Below are 25,837 nucleotides of genomic sequence, written 5' to 3' on the forward strand. Positions count from 1 at the left end.
TGTTTTTGTGTAGGATACACTTTACCCCAACAGCAACGCTATTAACACGCATTTTTATGGGCAGCGGGATGCGGGTAGTGGTGGTATTCAGGGAACAATGGGTCAAGAGTGGGGTTACAGTTAACAGTCAAATAATTAAAGAAATTTGACGAATCTTAGTAATAGGTCAAGGACTTGAAGAGAATCCGTGACTTCATAATGGAAAACAAAAAAACACGTTCCTGACGTATTTTCTGTGCTTTATAAAGATAAAAGTACAAGAAATTGAAACCGAGTCAAAAAATGCGTAAATTCGACACGAATCCGAGACCGGGTCCGAATATCGGCCCATCCCTAGTATTTTCTGAAATGAGAGAACCTGTTGTGAGTTCCATACAAAAAAAAACTTTTTCCGAAAAATCGAATCCAACTCCTGAATACAGGTGTATATGCCGGCTTCGACATTGGCAAACTTCGATTAACCTACTTCAAAACGCTACCGCTAGTCCGCTACCTTCCGCTACCGCTATTTGGAATTGAACAAGTCTTGCAGTTGCAAAATAGTTTATTTAAATGCATAGTTTTCTGGATAATATAAAAAATAGAATATAAAATGTTTTTGTCATGTTTCCTTCAATGCTACACAATGATTGTACAGTAAATCATCAATTGATACAGTAATGCGTGAAAAGTGAACAAAGTTTTAACAACAGTGGTTCTCAAATGGGGGGACTGGGGGCGCGCCCCACAAGGTGGGCGTACACAATTTTTTGAGGGGGGGTGAGCTCGTTGAGAACAAACATGTTTGCTAGATTTGATTTTGCCTGCCCTATTTTTACATGCTATTTACATTTTTTTACTTTTTAGTGAATGTGATTCCATCCACGTATTTTTAACGTTTTTTTTTTCAATAAAACATACTTTCGCCTTACTATCTGTTATTGTTAGCTAGTTATTTTTAAGTTGGGACGCGAGGCTTAACAAATTCCAAAAAGGGGGCGTGACTTAAAAAGTTTAAGAATCACTGCTTTAAAGTATATCATAAATTTCAATTTGGAGTCCATTTTCTGTTAAAACAATGAGATTTCGTTAAATTATGATTGTTTGAGTAGAAGACTAATTCAGTGTTTCCCAACCCCGTGAACTTAAATGAGTTCGAAACGGGTCCTGTTGAGTCCGCAGACATATTTGCTACATCGAGCATTTTTTTTATACAGAGGAACAATAATAATTGTTGAGCTCAGTTCGGCCTTTTTCAGTAAGCCGCTACTATAGCGCCATAAGACAGGTTCATTCATGTGCCTTTAGCTGACCTCAGATAACATTATTAATTACCTTGGGTTTACTACGCATTCAGCGGTGAACCTTACATGATGCGCTTTGACTACCTTGGATCCCAATTTTAACAGAATGGAGAAACAAGATCGGGGGCACGATTTTCATTAAATGTTGCAAATATTTGATCGATAAATGATATTTTTATAGTTGTGCTAATTAATGATCAACTTTCAAAAAAATTAATTTTTATTTAATTCTCATGTCTCGAGTCTACCGCGATAGATGTTTCGGAAATGGTCGGCAGCAAAAAAAGTTGGGAAAAACAGAACTAATAATAATTCCTAGAATATGAACTTTGAGAACAAATGTAAAACAGTTATGGCAGTATAGAAATTTTTCTAGAACTTTTGGAGAAAAAATCAAAATATGTAAAGTTTACCTATTTAAAAAAAACTTTGAAAAATGTTTTTCCAAACATCATGAAATATCTATATATAGTATAAAAATGTTTCACGTTGATATGTCAACTTTCACTACGGTATTCAGTTCATATTGTTTGTTCCATCAACACATAATTTTATATAATAGAAGACAACATTTTGAAATAAAATTTACGATAATATATAGCAAGTTTAAATATCCACGTTCACCAGATCGGCAGTACTTTGCCCCATTCCAGCATCTGCATCAACATTTTCGTAGGACGGTCCTTCACCGACATTTTCGTATGACGGTCCTTCACCGACATTTTCGTATGACTGCCCTCCATCAAAATCTGATGGCCCAGCTGCTTCGCGTTCACGAATGCTCTGTCTGCCTGCTCTGGTTCTCTTTTTGTACTTGCTCTCAAAGAAGCCAAGCTAGTTTATGGAAATTAAATAGAAGAGTATTGGATTTGAGAATGGTCAAATACGTGACAGCAAAGTATTTAGCAAACTTTAGTGAGCATTTAGATTAGCGATCAGTAATCTTTTTTTTTACGTCATTTTAGTCATTTTTACAATGACATACCCTTTGTGCTTAGAGCAGAATATCGTACATCCCTCCCGTAAGTCCATTCAATTTAGCTTTATATCGATTAAAACAGATAATATGATAATAATTCTAGAAGTTAAAAGCAACTTGTATCTTATTCTCGTAACTAATGATCGTTTACGGATCCATCCATTATTAAACTCATGAATCTAAAACGATAACTGGTCAACTATTCCCATATCCGGCCTGTACTGGTGAAGGGACCGGGCAAAATGCTGTGATTCACCAAGTGATTAAGCAGATTTACTTAGTTACCCTTTTTCCGTGGATTTCATTCAATTTTATCTTAACGGCTGCCGTCATTCAGGATAAAAAAAATCTGAACGCGATGCAATTGAATGTGTAGTAATATGCAGCAATCTGTCTATTTTCACAATTTCACCTCAGTTAGTGTGTCCATGTGAATTTTATAACTTATTTAAACTGCAATGTGGGCGAAATGGTTTAATAATACTATTTAGATCAGGGGTGTGCAACCTTTACAAGAGGGCCAGAAAACAAATAACTGGGTGAAACCGCGGGCATTGAAAGGTCATAGATAATAAATTGGACTCCGGTAAAGGCTTTGCAATGCAAAGGAATTGGAATTACTGTCACATACCAGATTAAACTCAACTAAATGGGCCGTACATTATTCAAAAATTGGCACTTCTACGGTGGCCGCACAATTTTTCCTTGCGGGTCGCATTTGCACACCCCTGATTTGAAGCAAATAAATATTCTCACCTTCCACATAGCTAATACTGCTACAACCAGCAACAAAATTCCACCGAGTATTGCTAGTAGAATCTGCCACCATTCTAAAGGATTCTTAGTGGGTTCTTTATACCATGGAGAAGTAGAGAGTTCAGTCGTGACCTGAATTTAAAATTCATATATAAAACCAAAACAAACAAATATGAAGAAGATTATTCGATGTTACATACTTTACTCTATCTAATCACACTTTGTTAGATGTAAACATTTTCTATACCAGGTATTCACAACTGTGTTTTGTCGTTTTCAAAAATAATATTTACCCTCTAAACCAGGGGTCGCAACCTACGGCCCGCGGGCTGGATTCGGCCCGCGGAACACTATAATCCGGCCCGCGACGCTTCACTAAATTATAGTAACAAAACATCCGTTTTGACGAATATATTTTTTAGACTTAATTATATTATAACCTAACGATCATATATTTCACAATAACTCATTTAATGAGCGTATAATTTAATTAGAATTTAGCAAAGAGCAACAAAACGCAGAAAAGATGATGCTAAGTGCAAAGGGTTTAATGGCGCTGGCCGGATCCGGCCCGCGGAACACTATAATCCGGCCCGCGACGCTTCACTAAATTATAGTAACAAAACATCCGTTTTGACGAATATATTTTTTAGACTTAATTATATTATAACCTAACGATCATATATTTCACAATAACTCATTTAATGAGCGTATAATTTAATTAGAATTTAGCAAAGAGCAACAAAACGCAGAAAAGATGATGCTAAGTGCAAAGGGTTCAATGGCGCTGGCCGGATCCGGCCCGCGGAACACTATAATCCGGCCCGCGACGCTTCACTAAATTATAGTAACAAAACATCCGTTTTGACGAATATATTTTTTAGACTTAATTATATTATAACCTAACGATCATATATTTCACAATAACTCATTTAATGAGCGTATAATTTAATTAGAATTTAGCAAAGAGCAACAAAACGCAGAAAAGATGATGCTAAGTGCAAAGGGTTCAATGGCGCTGGCCGGATCCGGCCCGCGGAACACTATAATCCGGCCCGCGACGCTTCACTAAATTATAGTAACAAAACATCCGTTTTGACGAATATATTTTTTAGACTTAATTATATTATAACCTAACGATCATATATTTCACAATAACTCATTTAATGAGCGTATAATTTAATTAGAATTTAGCAAAGAGCAACAAAACGCAGAAAAGTTGATGCTAAGTGCAAAGGGTTCAATGGCGCTGAAATTAGTCAAATGGAATTCTATGAGATGCAATGAGGAAATAAATCTATATTCTATTCGAGAGATGTATTACTGCTTGATTTTTATTATAAAAAGTACCATCCGTTAGGTTTTTCAACTTTCTAAAAATATGTGCGGCCCGCCAATGACTTGCAAGCTTAATTTTGGCCCGCGAGCGACAAAAGGTTGCCGACCCCTGCCCTAAACTGTGTATGTAAACGTCATTTTCAGTGTGCCGCAGTGATTTATGAAATAGGTGGCGCTAGGTGAAGAAATCTTTTCATAACGAGTAAACATAATGTATTGCGCAACACAGTACATTGCACTCCCAGCAATGTTGCAATCTGCTATGCGGTCAAGGTCAACTGCTACATTTGGACATGTACACTCGGACTTGCAAAATTGACTGCCAATGCAAGTCTAATTGACCCCGAGCGATTATTTTGAGTGTTGAAGAAGCTTGAGTCATGGACTCGGCTTGAGTCATCTTTATCAAAGACTCAAAGTGGCTTGAGTCTTCTGAATGGAGTAAATCGGATTCGTCCATCAACTAACTGCCAGTGAGACTTAACCCGATGATTGACTCAACCGCTGCTCAGAGTTTTGTGGACTTCTATCCAGCTTATCCCTTTTACTTTACTCCCTTTACTTCCAATGTAGGTCGAATGTACTCGTAAGGGGTTAATTTACTCTTGTTCTATAGTTACCAGAGTTGATAGACAGGGGGTAAACATTAGAAGCGGAAAGATATTCGTGGGACAAGAGAAAGGAGCAGCCGAAAGGAACCGGTACCGGTACGTATAATTAAGATACCGGTATAATTGAATTGTTACGAGTATACACATGTTTAAACTGTGACAATGACGTAACAATTGGCCGCATCTAGAACGCAAAAACAAATTACAGTGTTAAACTATTTCACTTAAGTTCGGCGGGCCGTAATTGGCCCGCGGTTTGGAAACCACTGGTCTATACGTACCTTCTGGTTCGTGGATTGCTGATCTGATGAGATATTTGATACAATCAAATCCAATGTGCTGAATATTTGAGTGTTGGAAAATTCCTGAAATATAAAAAAAAAATTGGCTGGTGAAAAATAAAACGCTCGTCACCGAGGATTGCGAAAATCTTAACCCGTTGTTTACATTTTTCTAATGTTCTCAAACAGTTACCAAAATTGAAAAGTTTGTCACTCCATGGGCATATTTCATTATTATTAGTACAATATGAGTTTAAAAAAAATCAATTAGGTTTATTTTTAATGTTCAAAAGAAAATACTGCACATACAGTCAAACAATATTAAGAGATAGATATACATTTACTGTAAATACAATACGCATCCTACCCAACCAAGCATACATATGCAGCCAGTCAAATACTATTACAAATTCGAAGGATTCAGATATATTCAAGTTCTGTTTATATGGCTAAGTTATGTGCGTATAACGCCAATGTAATATGCATATTCCCCCGAGCCAAGAACACAATGTAGATCCTACAGTATACATATACACATATAGAATATGCGTTAATTAAATCAATTATGCATAGGTAGTCAATTCAATGTACATATACAGCCAAGCTAAATTATGCATATAGTACAAAACAATCTCTGTCCTCTCGAAGTTTTTGATTCTCAATGATAGATACATGCTGGAGGTTCGATATTTTTCAGAGGTCTGGAGGTCATTCATATGCCTGGTGTTCAAGTAGCTAATGTTAGTACTATCTGCAAGAGACGTTACGAGAGGCGAGAGGAGCAGAAGATCGTATGATTTATTAAATCATGTACCTTCCCAAATGTTGGAATCCACGGTTTGAATTCGGCTAACACGATGATGTTTCCAAACCGAGATATGTAGTCCAGATCACAATAAACTTCGCTGCACTTGCTGTTTGCACACGTCTAAGAAAAATAATAAAAACTACCTCATTATCTCACTATCAAAATGTTGCAAATATGTGAGCGATAATTGGTATTTTTATGGTTGTCCTCATGAACAAATCTCGGAAAAATCAACTATTGTCTAATTTTCGTGTCTTCAGTCTACCGCGATCGATGTTGTTCCAGAAATGGTCCGCATCAAAAATAAATTGGGAAACACAGGGTTAATAATAATTCATAGTATATAGCTCCACAAGTAGAAGACTCGAATGTTATAGTACCATGCCAAGCATAAGGGCAGTGGTCCTCAGCTAGGGCTCTGTGGCACTCTATGGTTCCGACAGTACAGTCGAGGGATTCTGCAAGTTTACATTCAAATATGAGAGTCTACATTAATATTACTTATTTTGAATGAATTATGTCGTATAATTAGCGAGTTAATAATTAATTAGTGATGGGGCACACGGTGTCGCTATTGAGTCAGATTAAAGGATACCGGCCGCTAGAAGTCGGCGTCTCCGATCGCTATCTCGTTCATAGGTCGACCACTATTATCAAACTTTTTCTGTTGTAAAGATCATTTTGGTGTTGGTTATTTGGCCGTCTTATTGGCTTCCACTCATTTTGAAATAGGTATTGAAAATATTATTCTAACACTAAAATATTTAAAAAAAAAAATGACTCACAACTGTCTTTATAGACCCGAACGCTTGGCTATCATCAGGATAAGTTATGGTTACATTTTCATAAGTTTCGTTTGAGTTCATTTTAGGAGCAAGATTGAATTTATTTGCTTTTCCTGTTGCATCGCACTTACACGCTGATTCCGGCTAAATTGAAAATACTTCACTTTTACAAATTTATAAACGCTAAATAGGAATAGGATTTAAATTTTTGTGAGCGTTTCCATTTTTTTTCTGAAGAAGGATTGAGACATAAGGTCACGTATACGTAGGAAGCTACGATGTTATTCTAAGAACTAGAAACTTTCAGGTACGACATGCATCCATTGTACTTTTTTAGGTACTCCCGTAGTGTGTGTACCAAGTTAGGGTTAGGGCATAATTTCGAGGTTATAGACTGTCTGTGTTAGCCAAGTGGATATACCCTCTGCCTATAGGATTCAGCCCCTTTACACAACTTGATGTAAAGTAGGCAAATAAAATTATTTACCTCCATATTGGTACACACACTTCTGGAGCGCCTTTTATCACACCTTGAGTGAGGTGATCTCAAGTGTACAACTTGCTTATATGCAAAACGGATCGACCCACTTCATCAGCAATAATACTTCATGTTGTCAAATAAAAAGGGAATAAAACAAAAATGAAAAAATGAATATTCTTACCTTGCATTTTATGCCAACTAAATAAAGTAGATACAATCCATTCTGAGTGTACTCAGGCCATGTAAGTTTGACACGACCTTTTGCAAATCCAAGTGGTCCACGATTGTATAACTGAAAATATTCATTCAGTTACATTTAGTTATCTAACTCAAGCTTTGGTTGGTGCTCAAGCTACCCAAATTTTTTGAAAAATAAATTTTGTAAAAACCCGTGACCCAGGAATATGCTCAAATACTGGGCGGTATGTAATTATCAGGCCTTAAATGGTCACACAATTAACTGACACTACTATAACACATCCTTTTTTTTTTCATCCTTATAATATGATTCAAATCAAATAAATCCCGGTACAAGTAAATCTACATTATGAAACAACAGACCGTATATTGATGAACTAATTTCGTTTTGTTCCCGGCCAATGCTTCATCTTCTAGTGTGTTAACAACGGTTGTGTCGGTTGAGGTTCGATTGAAGTAAATGCTCTCAGGAATGGAAAGCCTGGAATGGAAAACATAAATTATGTATAGGATTGGATTTTTATATTCATCACGGGGATACACGACTTTTATCATATGGCCTACCATGGCCTTTCGTCCGAATACCAATAAGGTATGGGATTCGCAGATACTTGAACTTGATGACAGAGGAATCCATAACCGACCAGCGGTTACCTGAATTACCCCACAGAGGTGAACAGTCCAGCAATCTTCCCACACATAATTATCCCCCGCAAGATTCGAACCTGCGAACCCACGCATAGTAGGTAATCAGTTGTGCACGGGCAAGCGTATTCCCAACGATACACCAGCCAACATTACTTTGTCTGAGTAATTGCTATTTTACGACTACAATTTCTTGTACAGATATGTAATTACATTTGTTCATATTTTACAGTATAAACGAAGTATGAAATAACTGTTGGAATAATATAAAATATACGAGATTCATAAAAATAAGCTATGCGGAAACAAGTCATTTACCGGCTAATTCAACCCCTGCCTCACTCAAAAGGGATGCATCAAGCCTATAGTCGAATTTATTGAGTGTGCTGTTTAGACAATACCACGAGACCTTCCGGCATGATCTATACTCAATTCATAACACTATGCATGCCGTTTGAATCTAAAATCATGGAGCGGAAATTTTAAAAACAGTGACACATATTTGACCAAAATTAACTCAAATTGATTCGTCTCATCATTGGTAAATAGTTAACACTTACTCAGTAATAGATATCGAGGATTGATATTGCACAGATCCTTGAATGCTGAACCTATTGTTGGCTGAATTTCCATCAAGTGTAATGTTATCGTCTCCGGCCCTGAACGATAATTATTTTGTTAGGGTAATCCTGTACGGCTCAACACCTCCCAATCTACTGGGCGATTACCTTACAATTATGTTGTGTTTTTGATCTCGATCAAAGAGTAGCCATTAGGAGGGGGGGGGGGGGGGGGGGGGGGGGGTTAAAAAACAAAGAAATCGGAAATGGCAACATAATTGAAAGATACATCATAATACGCTTAGAGCCTCGAGTGGGGTGGGGGTGGGGGGCAAAGAAATGTCAACATCACGGGTGGTTGGTCTCGTTTTATGTCAAAATAGTTCCTATATTATCGTCTGTTGTATTAATTTAATATGAAAACAAGTGACACTGCAGATGTGGAATTACTTAACGATTTGGAAATACAACTTTATGAAATACCGAAACAGTAACCTACGTTGAATATATCACTCCCTGGATATTGTAGTTTCCTTCATTAGCTGTCGATTTCATCCTGGTAAAGTCAAATTCTAAGGTGAACTCGCACTAAAAACAAAATCGTATATATTTATGCTTTAGATAGAAATAATATTATAGAATGAATATTGCTAAAATTATATATATAACAAATATTGCTAACTAGATTGGATATCATATTTTTTGGCAGAATTCATCACTTTCACAGCCTTGAGCATGAGTGGCCGGAATGCCTTTATGTATGTTTGTATTTAGCAAATAAGTTGGTACTTCCGTAGTGTGTGTATCAGGTTAAGGTTATAGGTCATAATTTTACACCGTTTTTCCTTATTTTAGTTCTTGTACGAGTTCGGAACTGTCTGCTTTAGCCAAGTGAATATATCGGCTATTTTATCAGCTATTTGTCAACTTTTAGTTGAGTTGCGAAAATTTAAGTATAAATCAATGGGTATTTTTTATTTTAATTTCTACTTCAGTTGCAATAATGAAAATTTCGTCTCGAGCTGCAACAGAATAAGGGAAAATCAGCGACGCTCCCGTAGAATGTGTGCTCAGATGGCGCACGACCTTATAACCCTAATCTGGTACACACACTATGTTCAGGTTGTGCGTCATACTTGGTAAACATACTACGGGAGCACCAAATTAGTTAACATTTTGAATTCAAATGATGGTTATAAAATAAGCGCCCAACACTCGAAAACTCTCAAAATAAGCATCAAAAATTGTGCAATGGTATAGTATATGAACAATTTTTCATGAGAACGGTCGTTTACAAGATACATAACCAGTATGATATATACCTTATCTCCTGACACCATCAAGTCTTTAAGACCAGCTCTGTGGGATTCGAATTTAATCACCGCCAATCCTTTTGAAGAATCACGTGCTTCGTCGTCTGATGTCACACAGGACCCATTCACCTACATCACAAACAATTGTTATGTTATACTACTATTACGTCGAAATCGAATTTCGTAAACCACGAGCCGACTCACCAAATTTAAAGTCAAATTCCCTGAAGTTACGTTGATCCGGGTAAAGTAAGCATGATCGGGTCCCAAGTTTTCGATCGTAACATGAAGTTTTAATTTCTGACTTTTGTCAGTGAGGAGTAGTAACGATTTCGACGATGTATCGCTGCAATGTAACGTTTTGTATTTCAATTTAAAACCAAAATCATTGTTAAAGATTAAGTGTACTTTTTGCTTAGTTCTATTTTGTTGTTGATGTAATATTTGTTGTTGTAACAAAATTGCCTTTTTCAAAAACTAGTGGACCAATCGTATTCAAAAATTCAGTATCTAAATTAAAAAATGTGCTAAATTAAAAAAAAACTTTTTTTTTCTGAGCCTTAGGGAATCGATATCTCGCCAAGAACAAGAGAGCGTTGCTCAAATATATGGACACCAAAGCTAAAACGAAGTAGTACGGGTATGATGTAGTTTCCACGATTCTTCCGCCATTATGTTATTACGTCAGACTAGACCGGGCATAGTTACTTCACAAGGATCACTGTTACGTAGGCAAAGACCAACAGCTTTCTGACAAATCCAGTGCTCGCCGTTTATCTGCAGTTTTACCCGCACGTGGGTTGCTTTCATAATCCGGTAACAAATTTTAGTCTAAGTTGCATAGGCTACCACAATAGCTACCGCCTACCGTACTGGAGTAAGTGATCAGATTTTCGTGTACATTCATAAGCATTGCTCTCTTATTACTTTAAACAACATTTTAAGGATTAGGTTTTAATTAGGAAATTGGAGCCTTAAGTTTCCTACTACCGGTACCTGGTAACGTTGAGTTGTAAATCATGTTCACAGCGTTCATTTATTCCAGAACATCCTTTCTTAAAAGACCAATCAGATGTCATTCGGACTTGACTGCTAGAGCTCAACACTCCGGACATCACTTTTGTCTTATGGCTATCGGATAATCCCACACTGAGCTCAGCCCGTGGTGTTATTTGAAAACCGCCTCCTCCACTCAACGTTCCCAAAGATTCTATCTGTAAATTCCATAAACAATAAAAGGTTTTGTCATCCTATACATTTGTAGCCTCTAGATGAAAATAATATCATTAAACAAGAGCGCGATTCTCAAATATATGATCACGAAAGCCAAAACGAAGTAGTACGGGTATATGCAATCTTTTGCAGTAGACCACCGGTACCGCAGTCTTAACGATTTCGCCCTAACGCGGAAACGCCACAAATTTTTTGTGGTTATTCTGTGTTATTAATTATTTCTAATCAATTTGGAAGGTACGGTAAACAAAATTAGTATTGTTCGCGAGAATTTTTAGAAAATGTGATGTCATACTGCAAAATCTTAAACGGTACTTTACTGCTTTATATACAAAAATTGGAAGCATTCTATTCACTACCAAATAAATTGTTACTGAATTGAGTAACTAACAATCTTCATACCTTTAATGCCACGTCATAATAATTGCAAATCTCCGTTCTTCCTACTCGCAATGTTTCAGAAATGATGCTGGCCGATTGATCCTTGAAACGAAGTCGTTTGTTCGCCGCCGTTAGGGAATCGAGAGTGACGTTGTATGTTATTTCTGTAACAGATATTATAAAAAGTTGTCCTTTGTGCTTTAATTTTCTTAGGTATATCAATATTCAGTGAGGTATTATGAAAACAGCGTTTAATCATGTACGGAATAGGCAAATAAATAGTCGATCGCTTTATTAATGTAACCAACTGAACGTGCTTCAGTCCAGCAATCTTTCCGCATTTACCGTGTGGGAGTAAACCAATGTTAAATATCAGGTCCGCTGAAACAACATATTGCTTTCTTATGTCTGTGTCTTGTCTTTTGGCGAGTATAGCTATTATCGGAATGTAGGCACCTACACATAAAGTTCATAATATTTTTTTAAAACGGTACAAAGTACAGATTGAATTATAACAAACCAAATGTTTTTGAAACTTCGGTTCCATCCTCATATTTAGCATTCAAGCAAACAGTAATATTAGAACATGCCGTCGTTGGATTCGCTGCGCAATGTTTAACGTCGATTGAGGTTTGTCCGATTGAAATACTTGGTGTAATAGTAATGATTTTACGAGACCACAACACAATCAATCTATTGCTTGAAGGAGCTGACACCACGACATCCGGATAACCGTTCTTGTCATAGTCAGAACCACCATAAGTACTCCAACCAAATGCACGCAGAGATTGAGTGTTCGAGGTGACGGTTCGCCCAAATACTTTCTGGAAGAGACAAAATGAAAAAAATGAATATTATTATTCTTACCTCAAAATGAAGAAGCTCAATATTATTATAAGTATAGGCCGTTTCCTTTTTTTTCAGGGACCGACATGGCTCAATCGTTAAATACTCAGCAGGCCACGTGTAACGCCTTTGGTTCACTTTCTGATAGCCATGTGAATTTGAATATTGGCAATATACGACGGCAAGAGTAATTCCGACACTAAACTTCCTGATCTTTTTAACTAGGTATGCTGTCATTGGGTGTCGCTGCTCGATAACCAGCTTTGGTTACCCGCGTCTATATCCTTTCCCAGTTAAAATGTGTGATTATTTTATTTTGTGTAAAACTGTTTACTGGTTGAAAGAATTAAACTTGACTTATCATACCGTTAATATTCAGTTATCGAGACTTTACCTGCTTTCTGGAATTTGAAAGTCCGGTTGACGACGAGAAGTAAATATAAATCGATCCACTAGGTGTGTTTGACCCTTCATCTCCCTCGGATGGAGAGCTTATGATGACGTCATTGATTCCATTTTTATCTATGTCGCCTCCGTCAACTAAATTCATCCCAAATCTCGCTCCTTGGATACTGTCTCCTTCCAATACTAATGGAGAAAAATCTGAACTAGCCTAAGTAAAAATAAAATTATATAGAGAATCGAAAATGTAAAGTCGAATAATTTGTCTATCCGACGATAATGAAACAACTTCTGCGCCACTCAAAAATCCACATTAGAAAAATTTCTGACTATGGCTATCAACTACAAAAACTATGTTATTTAAAAGCCTACTTTTGATATTATCAGTTAATATAACAACTCGTCTTTTCCGAGCAAGTCTAAAATGCTAATTAAGGTACAATTTCAGTAAATATAACAATATAACTTTATTCAAGTTTTAGTGACAGACTCGCTCGAGCCAATTTGCAAACGAAGCGAAATTTAAAATTGATTTACCCATTTAGAAATAGAATTAGTTTTGCTCATGTACACAAACACCACTCCTTCGTCGTATCCGCCTAGTTTTGAATACAGGGGAGAAGAGACGAGAAGGTCATCTTCATTATCATTGTCAATATCCATTGCCAAAACACTCTGACCGTAATAAGCTCCAAGTTGCCAGAACTTATCATTTGGATGAAGTTGATAGAACGATTTAGTAGGCGTTTCTCGGTAAATTAGGACCTGATTTAAAAATTACATTATTTTAGGTGTCTCAAAAATGTCGTGTCCCACTTGTCCAACGTGTCCTACTTGCCTTTTTTGTACAACTCAGTCAACCATTTTATCCTGTCATTCCCTTACAATCCAGATGATATTATCGGAATATCGGCATTTTGAAATATTGGCGTTTCGATATCGGTACCGATATCGGCGATAAAAGCGATATCTTAATGCATATATCGCCATTCAAATTTTTGAATTAAAAACTATTTTTTATAAATAGTAATTATAATACTTTAATTCAATCAGTTGTAGTTCACCTATATGCTACGCCAATTTCCACAACCCTGGAACAAGTAGGACCCGTAGTGTAAGTGGGACACGACATTTTCGAGACACCGCATCATTTATATTTGAAACGAAGTTCATGGGATAATGCAGGAACCAGAGAAGTCTATCATTTTTAATCAGTATCTATTTTTTTTTAGTTGCCAGATTTACTTCACTACATTTTGACTTGAGTCAAGTTAATTCAATGTTGGTATACGTCGAGTCAAATCCATACGATATCACATCAGTCAATCTGCTGTATTGTAAAATTTTGTTAAGCTAGGATATAAATATTTTCAATATATATTTTGTGACTTGGAATAGCAAAATTATTCATACCATTCCCTTCAAGAGGTATCTTGGAGCACTCATTACCACCCATTCTCGGCCATCCACAGTAAAAGTTCCACTGGAAACCGAATAACCTGTTAGGAGAGTTATTTTTATGAAACTGTTATAAATCGTCATTACAAAGTGTTGAATATTTTGTGACACCCCTTATTTTTGTTATTCATTTTACTGTGTATGATTCTTATTGCTCGAACTTGCATTTTACTGATAGAACCACCGACGGCACCCATGCGCTTTCATTCTTTTCTGGTATTTAGCTGGTCTGGGCCAAAGTCTAGCCTCTAGACTACGGGTAGCAATCTGCAGCATTACGGGTTGTGTCTCGTTAGATTCAGAGTGCTTTATGCCCTACAACACGCGGGCCGCATGCGGCCCGCTAGATACTTCTGTGCGGCGCGCGGCCCGCATGTGTGAACCTTGTGTGAAATTGGTGTGCCCTTCGCGACCCTTAAAATTCGTCGCTCGACCTCTCGCCCCCCAGTTTGGGAAACCCTGATTTAGATATCTCAGTGTTCAAACTGAATCACGCTTAAAACAATATCGGTACAATCTCACACCCATTAGTGCATATTAGCTTCCCTGTTGATAACTCCACTATTTTTTACTAGCAGTTTATGAAACTGAAGTTTCTTTTTCAAATTTAGAACTTAGAAAACAATTCCTTCATTTATGAATGGTGCAGAAATTCTCGCACAAAAGATTTTGCTATTTACTGTAAAATTTCAAAAAATTGGAGCAGATTTTGTAGAAAAATGTAATTTAACAGTCGAAAAAATACAACAGAGGAAGATCTATTGATACTAAACGGATTGTTTGTACAGCCTACAATGGAAATATCCAAAAATGTTAGATATGAGTATATAAATTGTCATACATATATTTGGGACGATTTTACAAAACTGAACCTGAGTAAATATTTTCCTGCAGTCAGTTTATACTACAACACGCAATACCTAATTCTAATAAAAAAGAAATATTGAAAATGAAGGGTGGGTTTTCAAGGTAGTTGAACCACTCAATACATATTTGCCATCTCATATGCAAAAATACTGTTACTTGTTTTTACTCAAGAAAATAAGATTCTTCATAATTTTAAGCTCCCCAGTAATGAAAGTTTTTCATTAAATTTAACTTATTTACAATATTATTTTGATTTGTAGTTCATTTTGTGAAATATGTATGTGGCAAAGTTTGCGGCCCGCCGAGCCTTCAAATTTATGCTTGCGGCCCTCGTGGTAATTTGAGTTGTGCAGGCCTGCTTCAGGGTCTTTTACCTAGTATGGACTGTTATAGGTTGTTAAAAATGGTACACAGCATGTTTATTCATGATATAGAGATGTGTAGTTCAGGCAGAAGAAACTCGTAAGTAGACTGATTTCACCGTTATTGTATGCAATTCTTTCAGTCAGTTGTTTCAACCCTGAATGAGGTAGTGTTGGTCTATTTAAACTATTATTTACTATTAAGTATTGGTAATTGACGTTTGTTGTTAGTAATTGTTAACTACCGTAAATGTTTTTTGTCTCTCTGATTCATGGAGTATAGTTCATAGTTTGGAATTATGTACACTTGGGTTTGGGTGTCCCTAATCGTGCTTACCAAAATATGATTCTTTCAAATCAGTTGCATTGACTCCGTTCAAGTTATTGGCCATTTCCGTTGCGTTTAAATGACCGCTTGACCTCAGGTTGGGGAAATTCGTAAGGCTATTATACTCTGCTACTGTTCCTGTTCTGTCGTAAGAACCAATGGCTCCTATATAAAGACCAGTCTAAAATATAGAAATTGTATAATGCTTAGTTAGTTATAATTTTAAGGCTACAGACAATTCCAATCTTAGGCGTTCGGGCAAATTGCTGAAATTTAATATGTGACTATTGGATTGAATACTTTGCCCTGAAACTAATTATTTGTTGCGGTTTTATAGTTTATTTTACATTACTATTACCTTCGATGCATGAATCGACGATCCAAATTGACAATTTGTCATTTCTGTAGTTGAGTTGCTCGAACCGCCTTTCAAAAATAATAGTACAGAAAATGTTAACCTTATTTAAATTAGCACAGTCAAAATCAAACAAACTCATATCGTCTTTGTGAGGAAAATTCCAGCCAAATTTTCGGCGTTGTAATTTGTATAAAAATGATAAAGCAAGCCAATGTACAAATGTATGACTAATGGTAGCATGGTTAGTCATAGCTAAAGAGTGCTGTTATACTGAAGTCTTTCTTTGTCGTATAATGTACTGTAATATTTCTGTGTACCTGTGATTTGATAATATCCAAGACATCACACACAATAGAATAATAACTGAAGAAGACAACGCCGGACACTCGGCGACCCCCGAAATATTTAAGGCGGCCCCACTTGGGGTCGAGACCCACACTTTGGTGATCACTGCTCTAGCTCATATCAACCGGGGTAAAACAATCGCAATATAGACCTGTACTATAAACCAGGGAAAATTAGATAATATATTGCATATATCTCTTATGATACGAAAAGGATCACAGCTCAAAATATGGAAACGAAGATCGTGCATTGGTAGCCGTATGGTAAAGTCTTAGAATACAGAATTTTCTATAAAAAGTTCGACGGAGAAGCGCGGTGAGGCGGTGGGAACACATCAAAAAGTAAACTATCGCACTGTATCACTAGAGGGCAAAGACATTGTGTTGCTTTTTCACTTTTACAAAAACTATCGGCGCTCCCGTAGTACGTGCACCAAGATGGCGCGCAACCTGAACCTTAAACTGGTACATATACCATGTTCAGGTTGTGCGCCATCTTGGTGCACATACTTCAGGAGCCTCAAACTACTATATGATCCCCACCTTCTAAACTTCCTTTCGCAGTTTCTTCTATAACTTTACTTAATGTGTCAATGATTCCATCCAATTTAGAGTAATCCGTCACACTGAGAATTCGAGAGCTATGTCTAGCTATTTCACGCAATTCGCTATATTTTATTCCGTTTCCAATTCCGACAGCTATCATCGTAATGCCATTTGTTCTGTAATGTTAATTTCAAAAAATTGGCAACTTAGATCGCAAGAAGACAGGAATATGGATATACGGAATAAACCAACATACAACACGAACACGTTCTTGAAATGTCATGATAATCAGCGATCCCGTTCCAGTTTTATATTTTTGTTTTAGACGTTGAAGACCGCGACGAATTGGTAACGTATACCGCCGCTCATGACTTTAAAAATGCATTATACGGGGTTTCCATGAAGTCCCTTTACAATTTAAATTTTGTTATGACGTCAGTTCACAATTTTTAAACGTGCGAGAGACTTCACTTAAATTTCTCTTGAAAGCTTACTTATGCCGCTTCATACAAGCCGATGCTCGATACACGTGCACGAATGACTCGACCCCTTTGCGTTGAACCTTTGCGTTGAAACGAAAGATGTAAAAAAATAAATTGAAAAAGATTTTGTATTTCAAATTGTAGTGTAATATGCAAGCCAGAAGGACTCTATATCTGATATTCCAGACATAGAGAATTGTGTCATCTTTCAAAAGAGATAAGAGTGGCTATCTTGAGCGAAATGCAGCGACATTCAAGAAACAAAGAGAGCATGTTTTCGCTAACAGTTTCGAGACGCGTAATCATTGTTTGTTCATTATTGGACACGTAGTGGACATAGCGCTCGTTTTGTTATGTTGTTCTTATACTTGTTGTTGTTCTTTGACACGTTTTGAAGAAATCGCTTCTCTTTGGTTACTGGACCAATTGCTTTGAAATTTTCAGTGATTAAAGATAAAAAAAAATTTCAGACGGCTATTACTTTTTTATTTTGCTATGACGTCATCCAAATTATTGCCACTGGGTAACGCTACCTGTCCATATATTTGAGCATAGCTCTCTTGTTGTGCGTGTAATGATTACTCGTTTGTTTACGCGTCGAAAACTATTGCTCGTTCGCTCAAATGACTTTCTTTCAAGTAATAACATATTCCTATGTATATTTCTTAGCTTTCAAATACTTACAGATATAAAACTCGTGGAATTAAAAATATGGCAGAAAGGAGTGATGCGCAACCGGGGTACACAAACACTCGGAAAAGCCTATCTATATCATGCTTGAAAACGTCGCGGCAATGTTTTATTGCTTTTGTTTTAAGTTACGTCCACGATAAGACATATACATAATGAATGTTAACTCTTAATGACCAATCATATTATAGCCATATTTATATTATAATGGAGTGTCATCCCGGCATTATAGGGTTTTAAGGTATTATAAGGTTTTAAGGCATCTGTGAGGGCCAAAACAATATATGGTATCGATAAATTCCTTTGTCTAATGAACAGTCTAATAAACAGCCGTCGGCGTACGTTCGTTATGGATTATGCGAGACGAAGGCGATTAGTAAATTAGCAAAAATCAGGTATGTATGTTCTGACATGTTGGATCAGCGGTTGACGAACAGTGGACAAAAAGGTTGACAATTTTTGTGGCAAACGAATAATGTCACTTTTAATGTATGAAAACGAAAATTACTTATTAACAATGGCCGTTTGACGTTGTTTGTTTTGTAGTTAATAGCGTTAGCGAAAGCACATGTTAGTTGGATTTCGTTTACTACGAACGTACCTGACATTAAGTTGTAATTAACACAGAAATATGAACGTCATAACTTTAATGTTTAATGAGGCAATTGTTTTTAGGCAAAAATTAATATAGTTCTACCTACGCTACCGTCAGTGTGCAAATTTGACGCAGAATTACATGTTGAGCCCCAACTACCCCTTTCCTCCCACTACCTAGAATTTATAAGCAAACTGCATATTTTTATGCTACTTTGGGTTCGAAACTGGGGGTCAGGGTTGGATTTTCATTAACCCGGACATTTATCTGACTGATGTGTCAGAGTGCACTTACTCGGCAGCTGATGCTGATGCGTCTGGCGAACCTGAAGTACTCCCTCCGTCAGTCATTGTTATCATCAATTTTGCAACTTTTGTCCTGGCAGTTGATGATATCAGTAGATTGGTGGCAGTTGTGATAGCTTGTGGAGTGTTTGTTCCGCCCCTATGGTAACCTATGCCCAATGCCCTATCTATGGAAAAAAAGGAGGGAATATTTATGAGCTAGTGTTCAAATATATTTGACCATAATTTCCAATAAGCAAACGCGTATTTATAATTGTGATTTTATTTATCCGACGAGGAATTTTTGTATGTATTATCACAAAATTAGGAAATATTGTTAATAATACTATAAAAGCTAATTCTTCACAGGACAAATGGAAGGGTCCGCAAAAAAAAATTAATCAGAATCAATTTTATATCTATTTATCAAAAATCACAGAAACCAAAAAGTTACTTTTACTTTTCAAAAGTGAGAAAACCTATTGTTGAAACAATTACAAATGTTACCACTCTCTTCCATTTAATATTGAGAAATGCATAAGTAGACTTGCATACGATTCTTCGTTATGTGAGGATTATAAATTACGCATATCATTGACGCCAATATATCGCAAGTTCCGTATACAATCGTTAAAATTTAGTAGTGCACTAAGTTTCGTTATACCAACCTCTGAAATCGTAGAAAGTTCCTGCTGCCAGTGAAGAGCTTGCTTCATATACGCCTCCATTAAAGGGGACAAATCCAACGTGAATATTTCCCAAATTAATGTCGTAGCTGTTAAAATACATATTCCAGGAAATACCGAATACTGTTGGTGTTTAATATTGATGCACGTATGCTGGTACAGAAATAGGTATTTTTGAGGTACTCCCGAAGTATGTGAACCAAGATGGCGGACACCGGAACGTAGTATGTGTACCAGGGTTAGGGTTAGGCCCTAATTTTTTTATTTCAATTTTCTTTATTTTAGTTCTATCGCGAGTCCGGGGACTAGTCAAGTGACTGTAGTATTTGTACCTGAAAGTATTAGTTGAAAGTATGTACCCGTAGTATTTGTACCTGAAATTATGGCCTAACCTTAACCTGGTACACATACTACGTTCCGGTGTCCGCCATCTTGGTTCCCATACTTCGGGAGTACCATTTTTGAAATATGTGATAGCTTGCCACATTATATCTGAATTTGTTATTGTTTTGATAATGTCTCGAAAATATTAGAGTCCGTTTTTAATCTTACTTGTACTTGTAGTAGTTTCTCAGTATTGATGTCTCATACAATTCCGACAGTCAAGGCCACAAAAGCCAAAAAAATTAATCAAAAGTAACCGCCGAGATAGCAGGAGCGGTAACTCTTTATGAAATGACTCATGATAAAATAGCCCAAACACCATCAGGAAACCAAACGGTGCTCCCGAAGTATTCGCACCAAGATGACGCACAGCCTGAACATAGTATGTGTACCAAGTTAGGGTTGTTCAGTTTGTGCGTCATCTTGGTACTAATACTTCCGGAGCGCCCTTTTATCAATATATTTTTAGAACTGGAGGCCAAAAGGCTCCATCGACCCAACTCCTGATTTAAAGTATCTGTAAAGTCATAACTCAACAGCTCGGTCTCATAATGTGGGTTTGAGCTGTATGCCAGGTTTTAATATTTTTTTTATCACTGTAATAACATGTCTTTGAAATGCACATGTCGCATATTTGTGCACAAAAAGTCTGGAAGAAACACTGTAATTTTCGGTAAACTAGACTCTATGTGCAAACATCTATTTATCTACGTAAAATGGAGCCCGTGACAGCCCATTGAAAATTCGACCATTGATTGTAGGTTGACAAAGTTCATGCATCTGAAAACAAGTAACTGTCTAACTAATCCCATAACCGACATGGACTGTTAACCGGACGAGAGGCCGTGGTAAATATGTAAATCTTATCCTATCTTATCATGCGCATAAAAGAATAGAGCCTGCTACAAAAAGTGAAGTGAAAAATGTGTAATCTGAAATCCATAATAAATATGCCATATTTTCTATCGTTTTCAATAGAGATCTATTGAACAGTTGGTTATCTGTTACACAGTTATATTTTTCAATATACTAAAATATTTCTTACCTAAACTTTTTTAATACGTTAACAATCCACTTTAATCCTTCCCCAAAATTACCTGCACCTACACTGCCGGAACCATCAATAACAAACACAATATTTGCTGATATACCTTGAGGACAAGCTGAAATTGATGTCATGTTGTTAAAAAATTATAAAGAAACTGATAAGAAACGTATAAAAATAAATTAGATAATTGAACCTCCCTTCCCCAGAAGAACTGTGTAGTTTTCATTTTTTTGTATTTTCTGTGTTTTTTTTGTTTACTGGTTGGAAAAAATAAACTTGACTTGACTTACATAATATTAGACCTATTTGTAGATTTTAAGTAGCCTTACCTATCGGACATGGTGACGGAATTGTAGAAATACTTCCTCCGGAAACTTTATAAGTGTAACACTCTCCAATCATTCGTTCTTGAATTTGCAGTTTTGGGCAAGTAAAATGGTATTGGTTGCCACAAGTCTAAAATACAGTATCCAAGCTTTTAAATTTGTCTAATGCAATGGTGCAATACCCCTATAATTTAATTTGAAAAATAATTTCATGCTATCATTGAGGTCGCGGTAATTGCAATGCTGATTCGTGAGTCCGAGCCGAAGTCTAGTGTCCAAATGGGTCGTGTAGGGTGAAATTTTCTCTTTTTTCACACCCTGGTACAAATAGCTCACACTGATTCATTTAGAGACAAAGATACCCAATTGACATGGAACTTGAATCAACTGAATTCAAAACTGCTCATCAAAGGAAATTTCCTCGCAAATAGAAATCTATACGATTTTAAACGCTTCGCAAAAGACTTCGTGCTTTTAATTTTTGTTGAATAAACAAAATGATTGAGAACTTTTATGCAATCTGAGTAGGTATTACTCCCACACGATGACTTCTCTCTTATAGCATAAAATTTTAAGCCGGCATTTGATATCGGATTAGCATATGAAATATATAGCCTATATGTAAAATATTATCTGCATGATTTCAGAAAGTGGAATTCATTTTCAAATATCACAAATTAGTCAGAATGCTCTAATGTTAATCATTGTTAATACACATTCAGAGTTTTGTGTCGCGGACTTCACTCCTTATCTAGTACCGGTGCATCAGTTTATTAAAACAAAATTTTCGAAGTTTGACGTTTTTATAGAAAATCGAAAAAACCCTAAACTGCTTATAAAAAACTCACAATAAAATATTCGTGTCCTGAAACGGTAACCTTTTCCAACGATGTGCCTGTGGTAGCGTTCTCTGAAAAAAATAAATGACATCTTTGATTAACTGTATGTGCCATTGAATTCAGTAAGTTAAACATTGACTAAAAACGCGATGAAGGACGAGAACATTGGTAACGAATAATTCTTAATTTGCAGGATTAAGATTTCCTTTCATATTCACGCCGCATAGATTAAAGCCAATAAGACATATAAATCATATGACGAACTACGGCGTCTTGAATAATTACCAATCCATAAGGTCGTAATCGACCAAAGATCAAGTGACAGCTTCTGATCCACCGAGAAGCTTGGAACTGCTCTAGCTTCAACGTATCTTCTATAAAACTATAACCTGCAAATCTAATCGTAGTAGTCAGCAAATCGATGTCAAAATTGCTTCCAACGCTTATTCCAAGCGCGAACCGTCGGCATTCAAATATATTTAGTTATGCCAGATATAGAATGATTGAATTTCCGACTCAGTCAGTAACAATGATGTTTTGATTCAAACTATAAATCAACGGAGAAGTTTTACATTTACATCGATGCCACTATCTTATGCTACGTTGAATAGAACCCCGTTTTGGGTTTATTAATGACGACAGCTTTAACATGCACCATGAGTGTTATTACTGATAAGTAGTAAGACCAGTATACCTAAGATTTGCCCCTATTCCGTATAAATTTCTAATATATGACGCAATGATGTATTGATTTCAAAACATTGAAGAATAAGCATTTAGGCCAGTTTTAACTTGCTTGATTTTCGATCGAAACCTTCTTGGTTTGTAAAGACAGTCAGTTAGGACTCTTTAAATAAGAAGAAAAGATGCTAGCTATGCAACTCATTTGTTGTTGAGGGTGCCGAGCTTTGAATTTCTTCCTTACTTCCGCGAGATTGTTTATTCAGCATAAACTTCAAAACGTCACAAAGACGTGACAATTGAAGCTTAAGAAATCGGTCAGATATCTCTTTCACTCTGACAGGTTATAAACCATGTCTGTAAACGTTGACTCGTTTATGTAGTTATGAGTGTTATTGTTAGTTTTTAGTCATGTTCCCAAAATTTTTGTGGTAAACGTTATATATATCCATGCTATTGTCGAGTCAAAGGTATAGAGTCAAATTTGAGTTGACAAAGAATAAAAATATAAATCAGAGTTTTACAAAATAAAAATTGACATCTGTCACAAGTAGCAAAAATATTACCGGTCCCGAAAGAAATTTCAGTTGGGCATACAAATGTATCATTGGTTGTAGGGTTTGTCACATCATATTCACATTTATACATTCCGCCTGATGGGCCAAGGTCCGGAGCACTTGCATAAACACTGCGACTGTAAAACATAAATCACACATTTTGAGATGTACATAATTAACAGTCTTATTACAGTCATAATCACATAACTCACATAATCGGTTGTGGAATTCGGTTGGGTCCGCGCGAACCCGTTCATGGAATACCGTGATATCAGCGAACCCGTCCGTGTTTTAGACGCCAGACGACGTCATCAAATAGATCAGCGGTGGCCAAATTGGCCGCGGTGAAATTTTTTGTACGTGCAGTTGTCTGCATCTGCAGTACTCACTCATTTTTGTGTATGATGGCATTATTACCGATCAGTCGTTTGCGAGCTATTTTGAGGATTTTAGTCGAAAGCAGGTTGGCCACCCCTGAAATAAATAACTCAAACCGAATCTGACGAATAGTAGTAAACTTGGCCTTCCGAAAATGAAAATTATGTATTAGATTTATATAAAGTGCGTCTTGTTGATGTAGCTTACGTAGTTTTTCACATCTTTTAAAATTAGAGCACATTTTGTTAATGAGTTCCATATGAAAGGGAACCCGTTACAAAATTTTGAATCCCCCTACTGTGCATAATATATGTATCTACTACTATTTTATTTCATCTAGAGGTAAATTCATCTAATGCGACTATTCGTTTAAAAAAATGATTCGCCTTGTCAACACAAAAGTCTAATAATGTTTTGAAACTTCAAACATCGCGTTCACAATTTTAGAAAAGAACAAAAACTTCAAATATTAGAAACTTACTGCATTTCACATATCAGGTATATATTGTATAAGTTACTCCCGTAGTATGTGTACAAAGGTTAGGGTTAGGCCATAATTTTATTTCAAATTTTCCTCATTTTAATTCTATTACGATTTCGGGGACTAGCCAAGCGACTCCCGAAGTATTTGTACCAGGTTAGGGTTAGGCCATAATTTTATTTCGATTTTCCTCATTTTAATTCTATTACGATTTCGGGGACTAGCCAAGCGACTCCCGTAGTATGTGTACCAGGTTAGGGTTAGGCCATAATTTTATTTCAATTTTCCTCCTTTCAATTCTATTACGAGTTCGGGGACTGTCTGGGTTAGCCAAGTGAACATACCCCCTGCCCATAGGCTTTAGTCCCTTCACACAACTTGCTGTAAAGTAGGCGAACAAAATTAGTTACCTCCATATTGGTACACATACTTCTGGAGCACCCTGTATACGTTGTGAGGTGAGGGTGAGGGTTCCTAGTTTAAAATATTAAATGTATATAAATATATATATAAATAGGATCTTACCCTGTCCCGTGAACGCTTCTTCCAAAATCTACTTTGGGAGTTTTGGGCGTCATCAAAGTGTGTATCCGAGTTTCAACATTTTCACAGGAGATGAGAAAACTTTGAAGCAGAATACCCGAGAGAAATATAAACACCCCCATCGTCGCCATTTGGGCTAAGATTTGTATGTATTTCCACCTCGATATAGAGGTAGGTGTTGTTGTATAAATAAGATGATAAAAATACTCTACATATAAAATGTGATATTAAAAAATGACAATACTATCAATAATAATCTGGGAAAAAGCATTGGAAAATTCACGACAAGTTCCATTTTTTCACAAGACTATGCAATGTGTACTGGCTTATTGCTCTTGCTATCGTTTATAATGTCAATATTTAAAATGCTTATTTGGTTGCAAGTTTATAACCTAGTATTTGTAAAATTTGGCCATGGATGAACGTATCATATGCGGTTATCGGTGAACCGATCGGGTTTGATGTGCATGAATACCATAGTCTATTAGTCATTCTGATTTCAGCAACGCAACATCCGAACGTTATTTTTTCAGGTGTCATTCAACAATAATAATTTTTTGTGTGATGGAATGTATACGGAAATATCTGCACTTTTAAAATAATGAATACCAGATTTCTATGGTACAGCTAAAATATAAAATGAACAGGCATAAATGCGTTTTCGCTATAAAGCATTATAAACTTCCCGGAAATTTCAAAA

At 36.4% G+C, this 25,837-nt stretch overlaps 1 protein-coding gene across 1 annotated transcript; it reads right to left on the reverse strand.

The window, feature by feature from the left end:
• Positions 1-526: 526 nt before the first annotated feature.
• On the reverse strand, positions 527-25,390 carry LOC120348682 (integrin alpha-1-like). Its single transcript, XM_039418882.2, has 27 exons — positions 25,120-25,390; positions 23,745-23,872; positions 22,507-22,568; positions 21,662-21,788; positions 21,330-21,447; positions 19,883-19,989; positions 19,225-19,402; positions 17,161-17,339; positions 16,274-16,341; positions 15,925-16,096; positions 14,314-14,399; positions 13,438-13,665; positions 12,893-13,111; positions 12,173-12,476; positions 11,674-11,816; positions 11,035-11,252; positions 10,243-10,384; positions 10,048-10,167; positions 9,225-9,313; positions 8,726-8,824; positions 7,884-8,001; positions 7,504-7,614; positions 6,842-6,985; positions 6,063-6,176; positions 5,249-5,332; positions 3,019-3,150; positions 527-2,117 (listed from the first exon to the last, which is right to left on the reverse strand). The coding sequence occupies exons 1-27, from the start codon at positions 25,266-25,268 to the stop codon at positions 1,890-1,892; spliced, it is 3,867 nt and encodes a 1,288-aa protein (XP_039274816.2). The 5' UTR covers positions 25,269-25,390; the 3' UTR covers positions 527-1,889.
• Positions 25,391-25,837: the final 447 nt, after the last annotated feature.

Source organism: Styela clava, chromosome 1 (assembly GCF_964204865.1).
Source record: "Styela clava chromosome 1, kaStyClav1.hap1.2, whole genome shotgun sequence".
NCBI lineage: Eukaryota > Metazoa > Chordata > Ascidiacea > Stolidobranchia > Styelidae > Styela > Styela clava.

What these genes read in the sequence shown, in the direction of transcription:
- LOC120348682 (XM_039418882.2), bottom strand. Translation starts at nt 25,268, where the DNA reads ATGGCGACGATGGGGGTGTTTATATTTCTCTCGGGTATTCTGCTTCAA. An exon ending in AGAAGCGTTCACGGGACAGG is followed by an intron (nt 23,873 to 25,119) that starts GTAAGATCCTAT and finishes TATGTTTTACAG; the next exon opens with TCGCAGTGTTTATGCAAGTG. An exon ending in CAGTATTAGCTATGTGGAAG is followed by an intron (nt 2,118 to 3,018) that starts GTGAGAATATTT and finishes TCCATAAACTAG; the next exon opens with CTTGGCTTCTTTGAGAGCAA.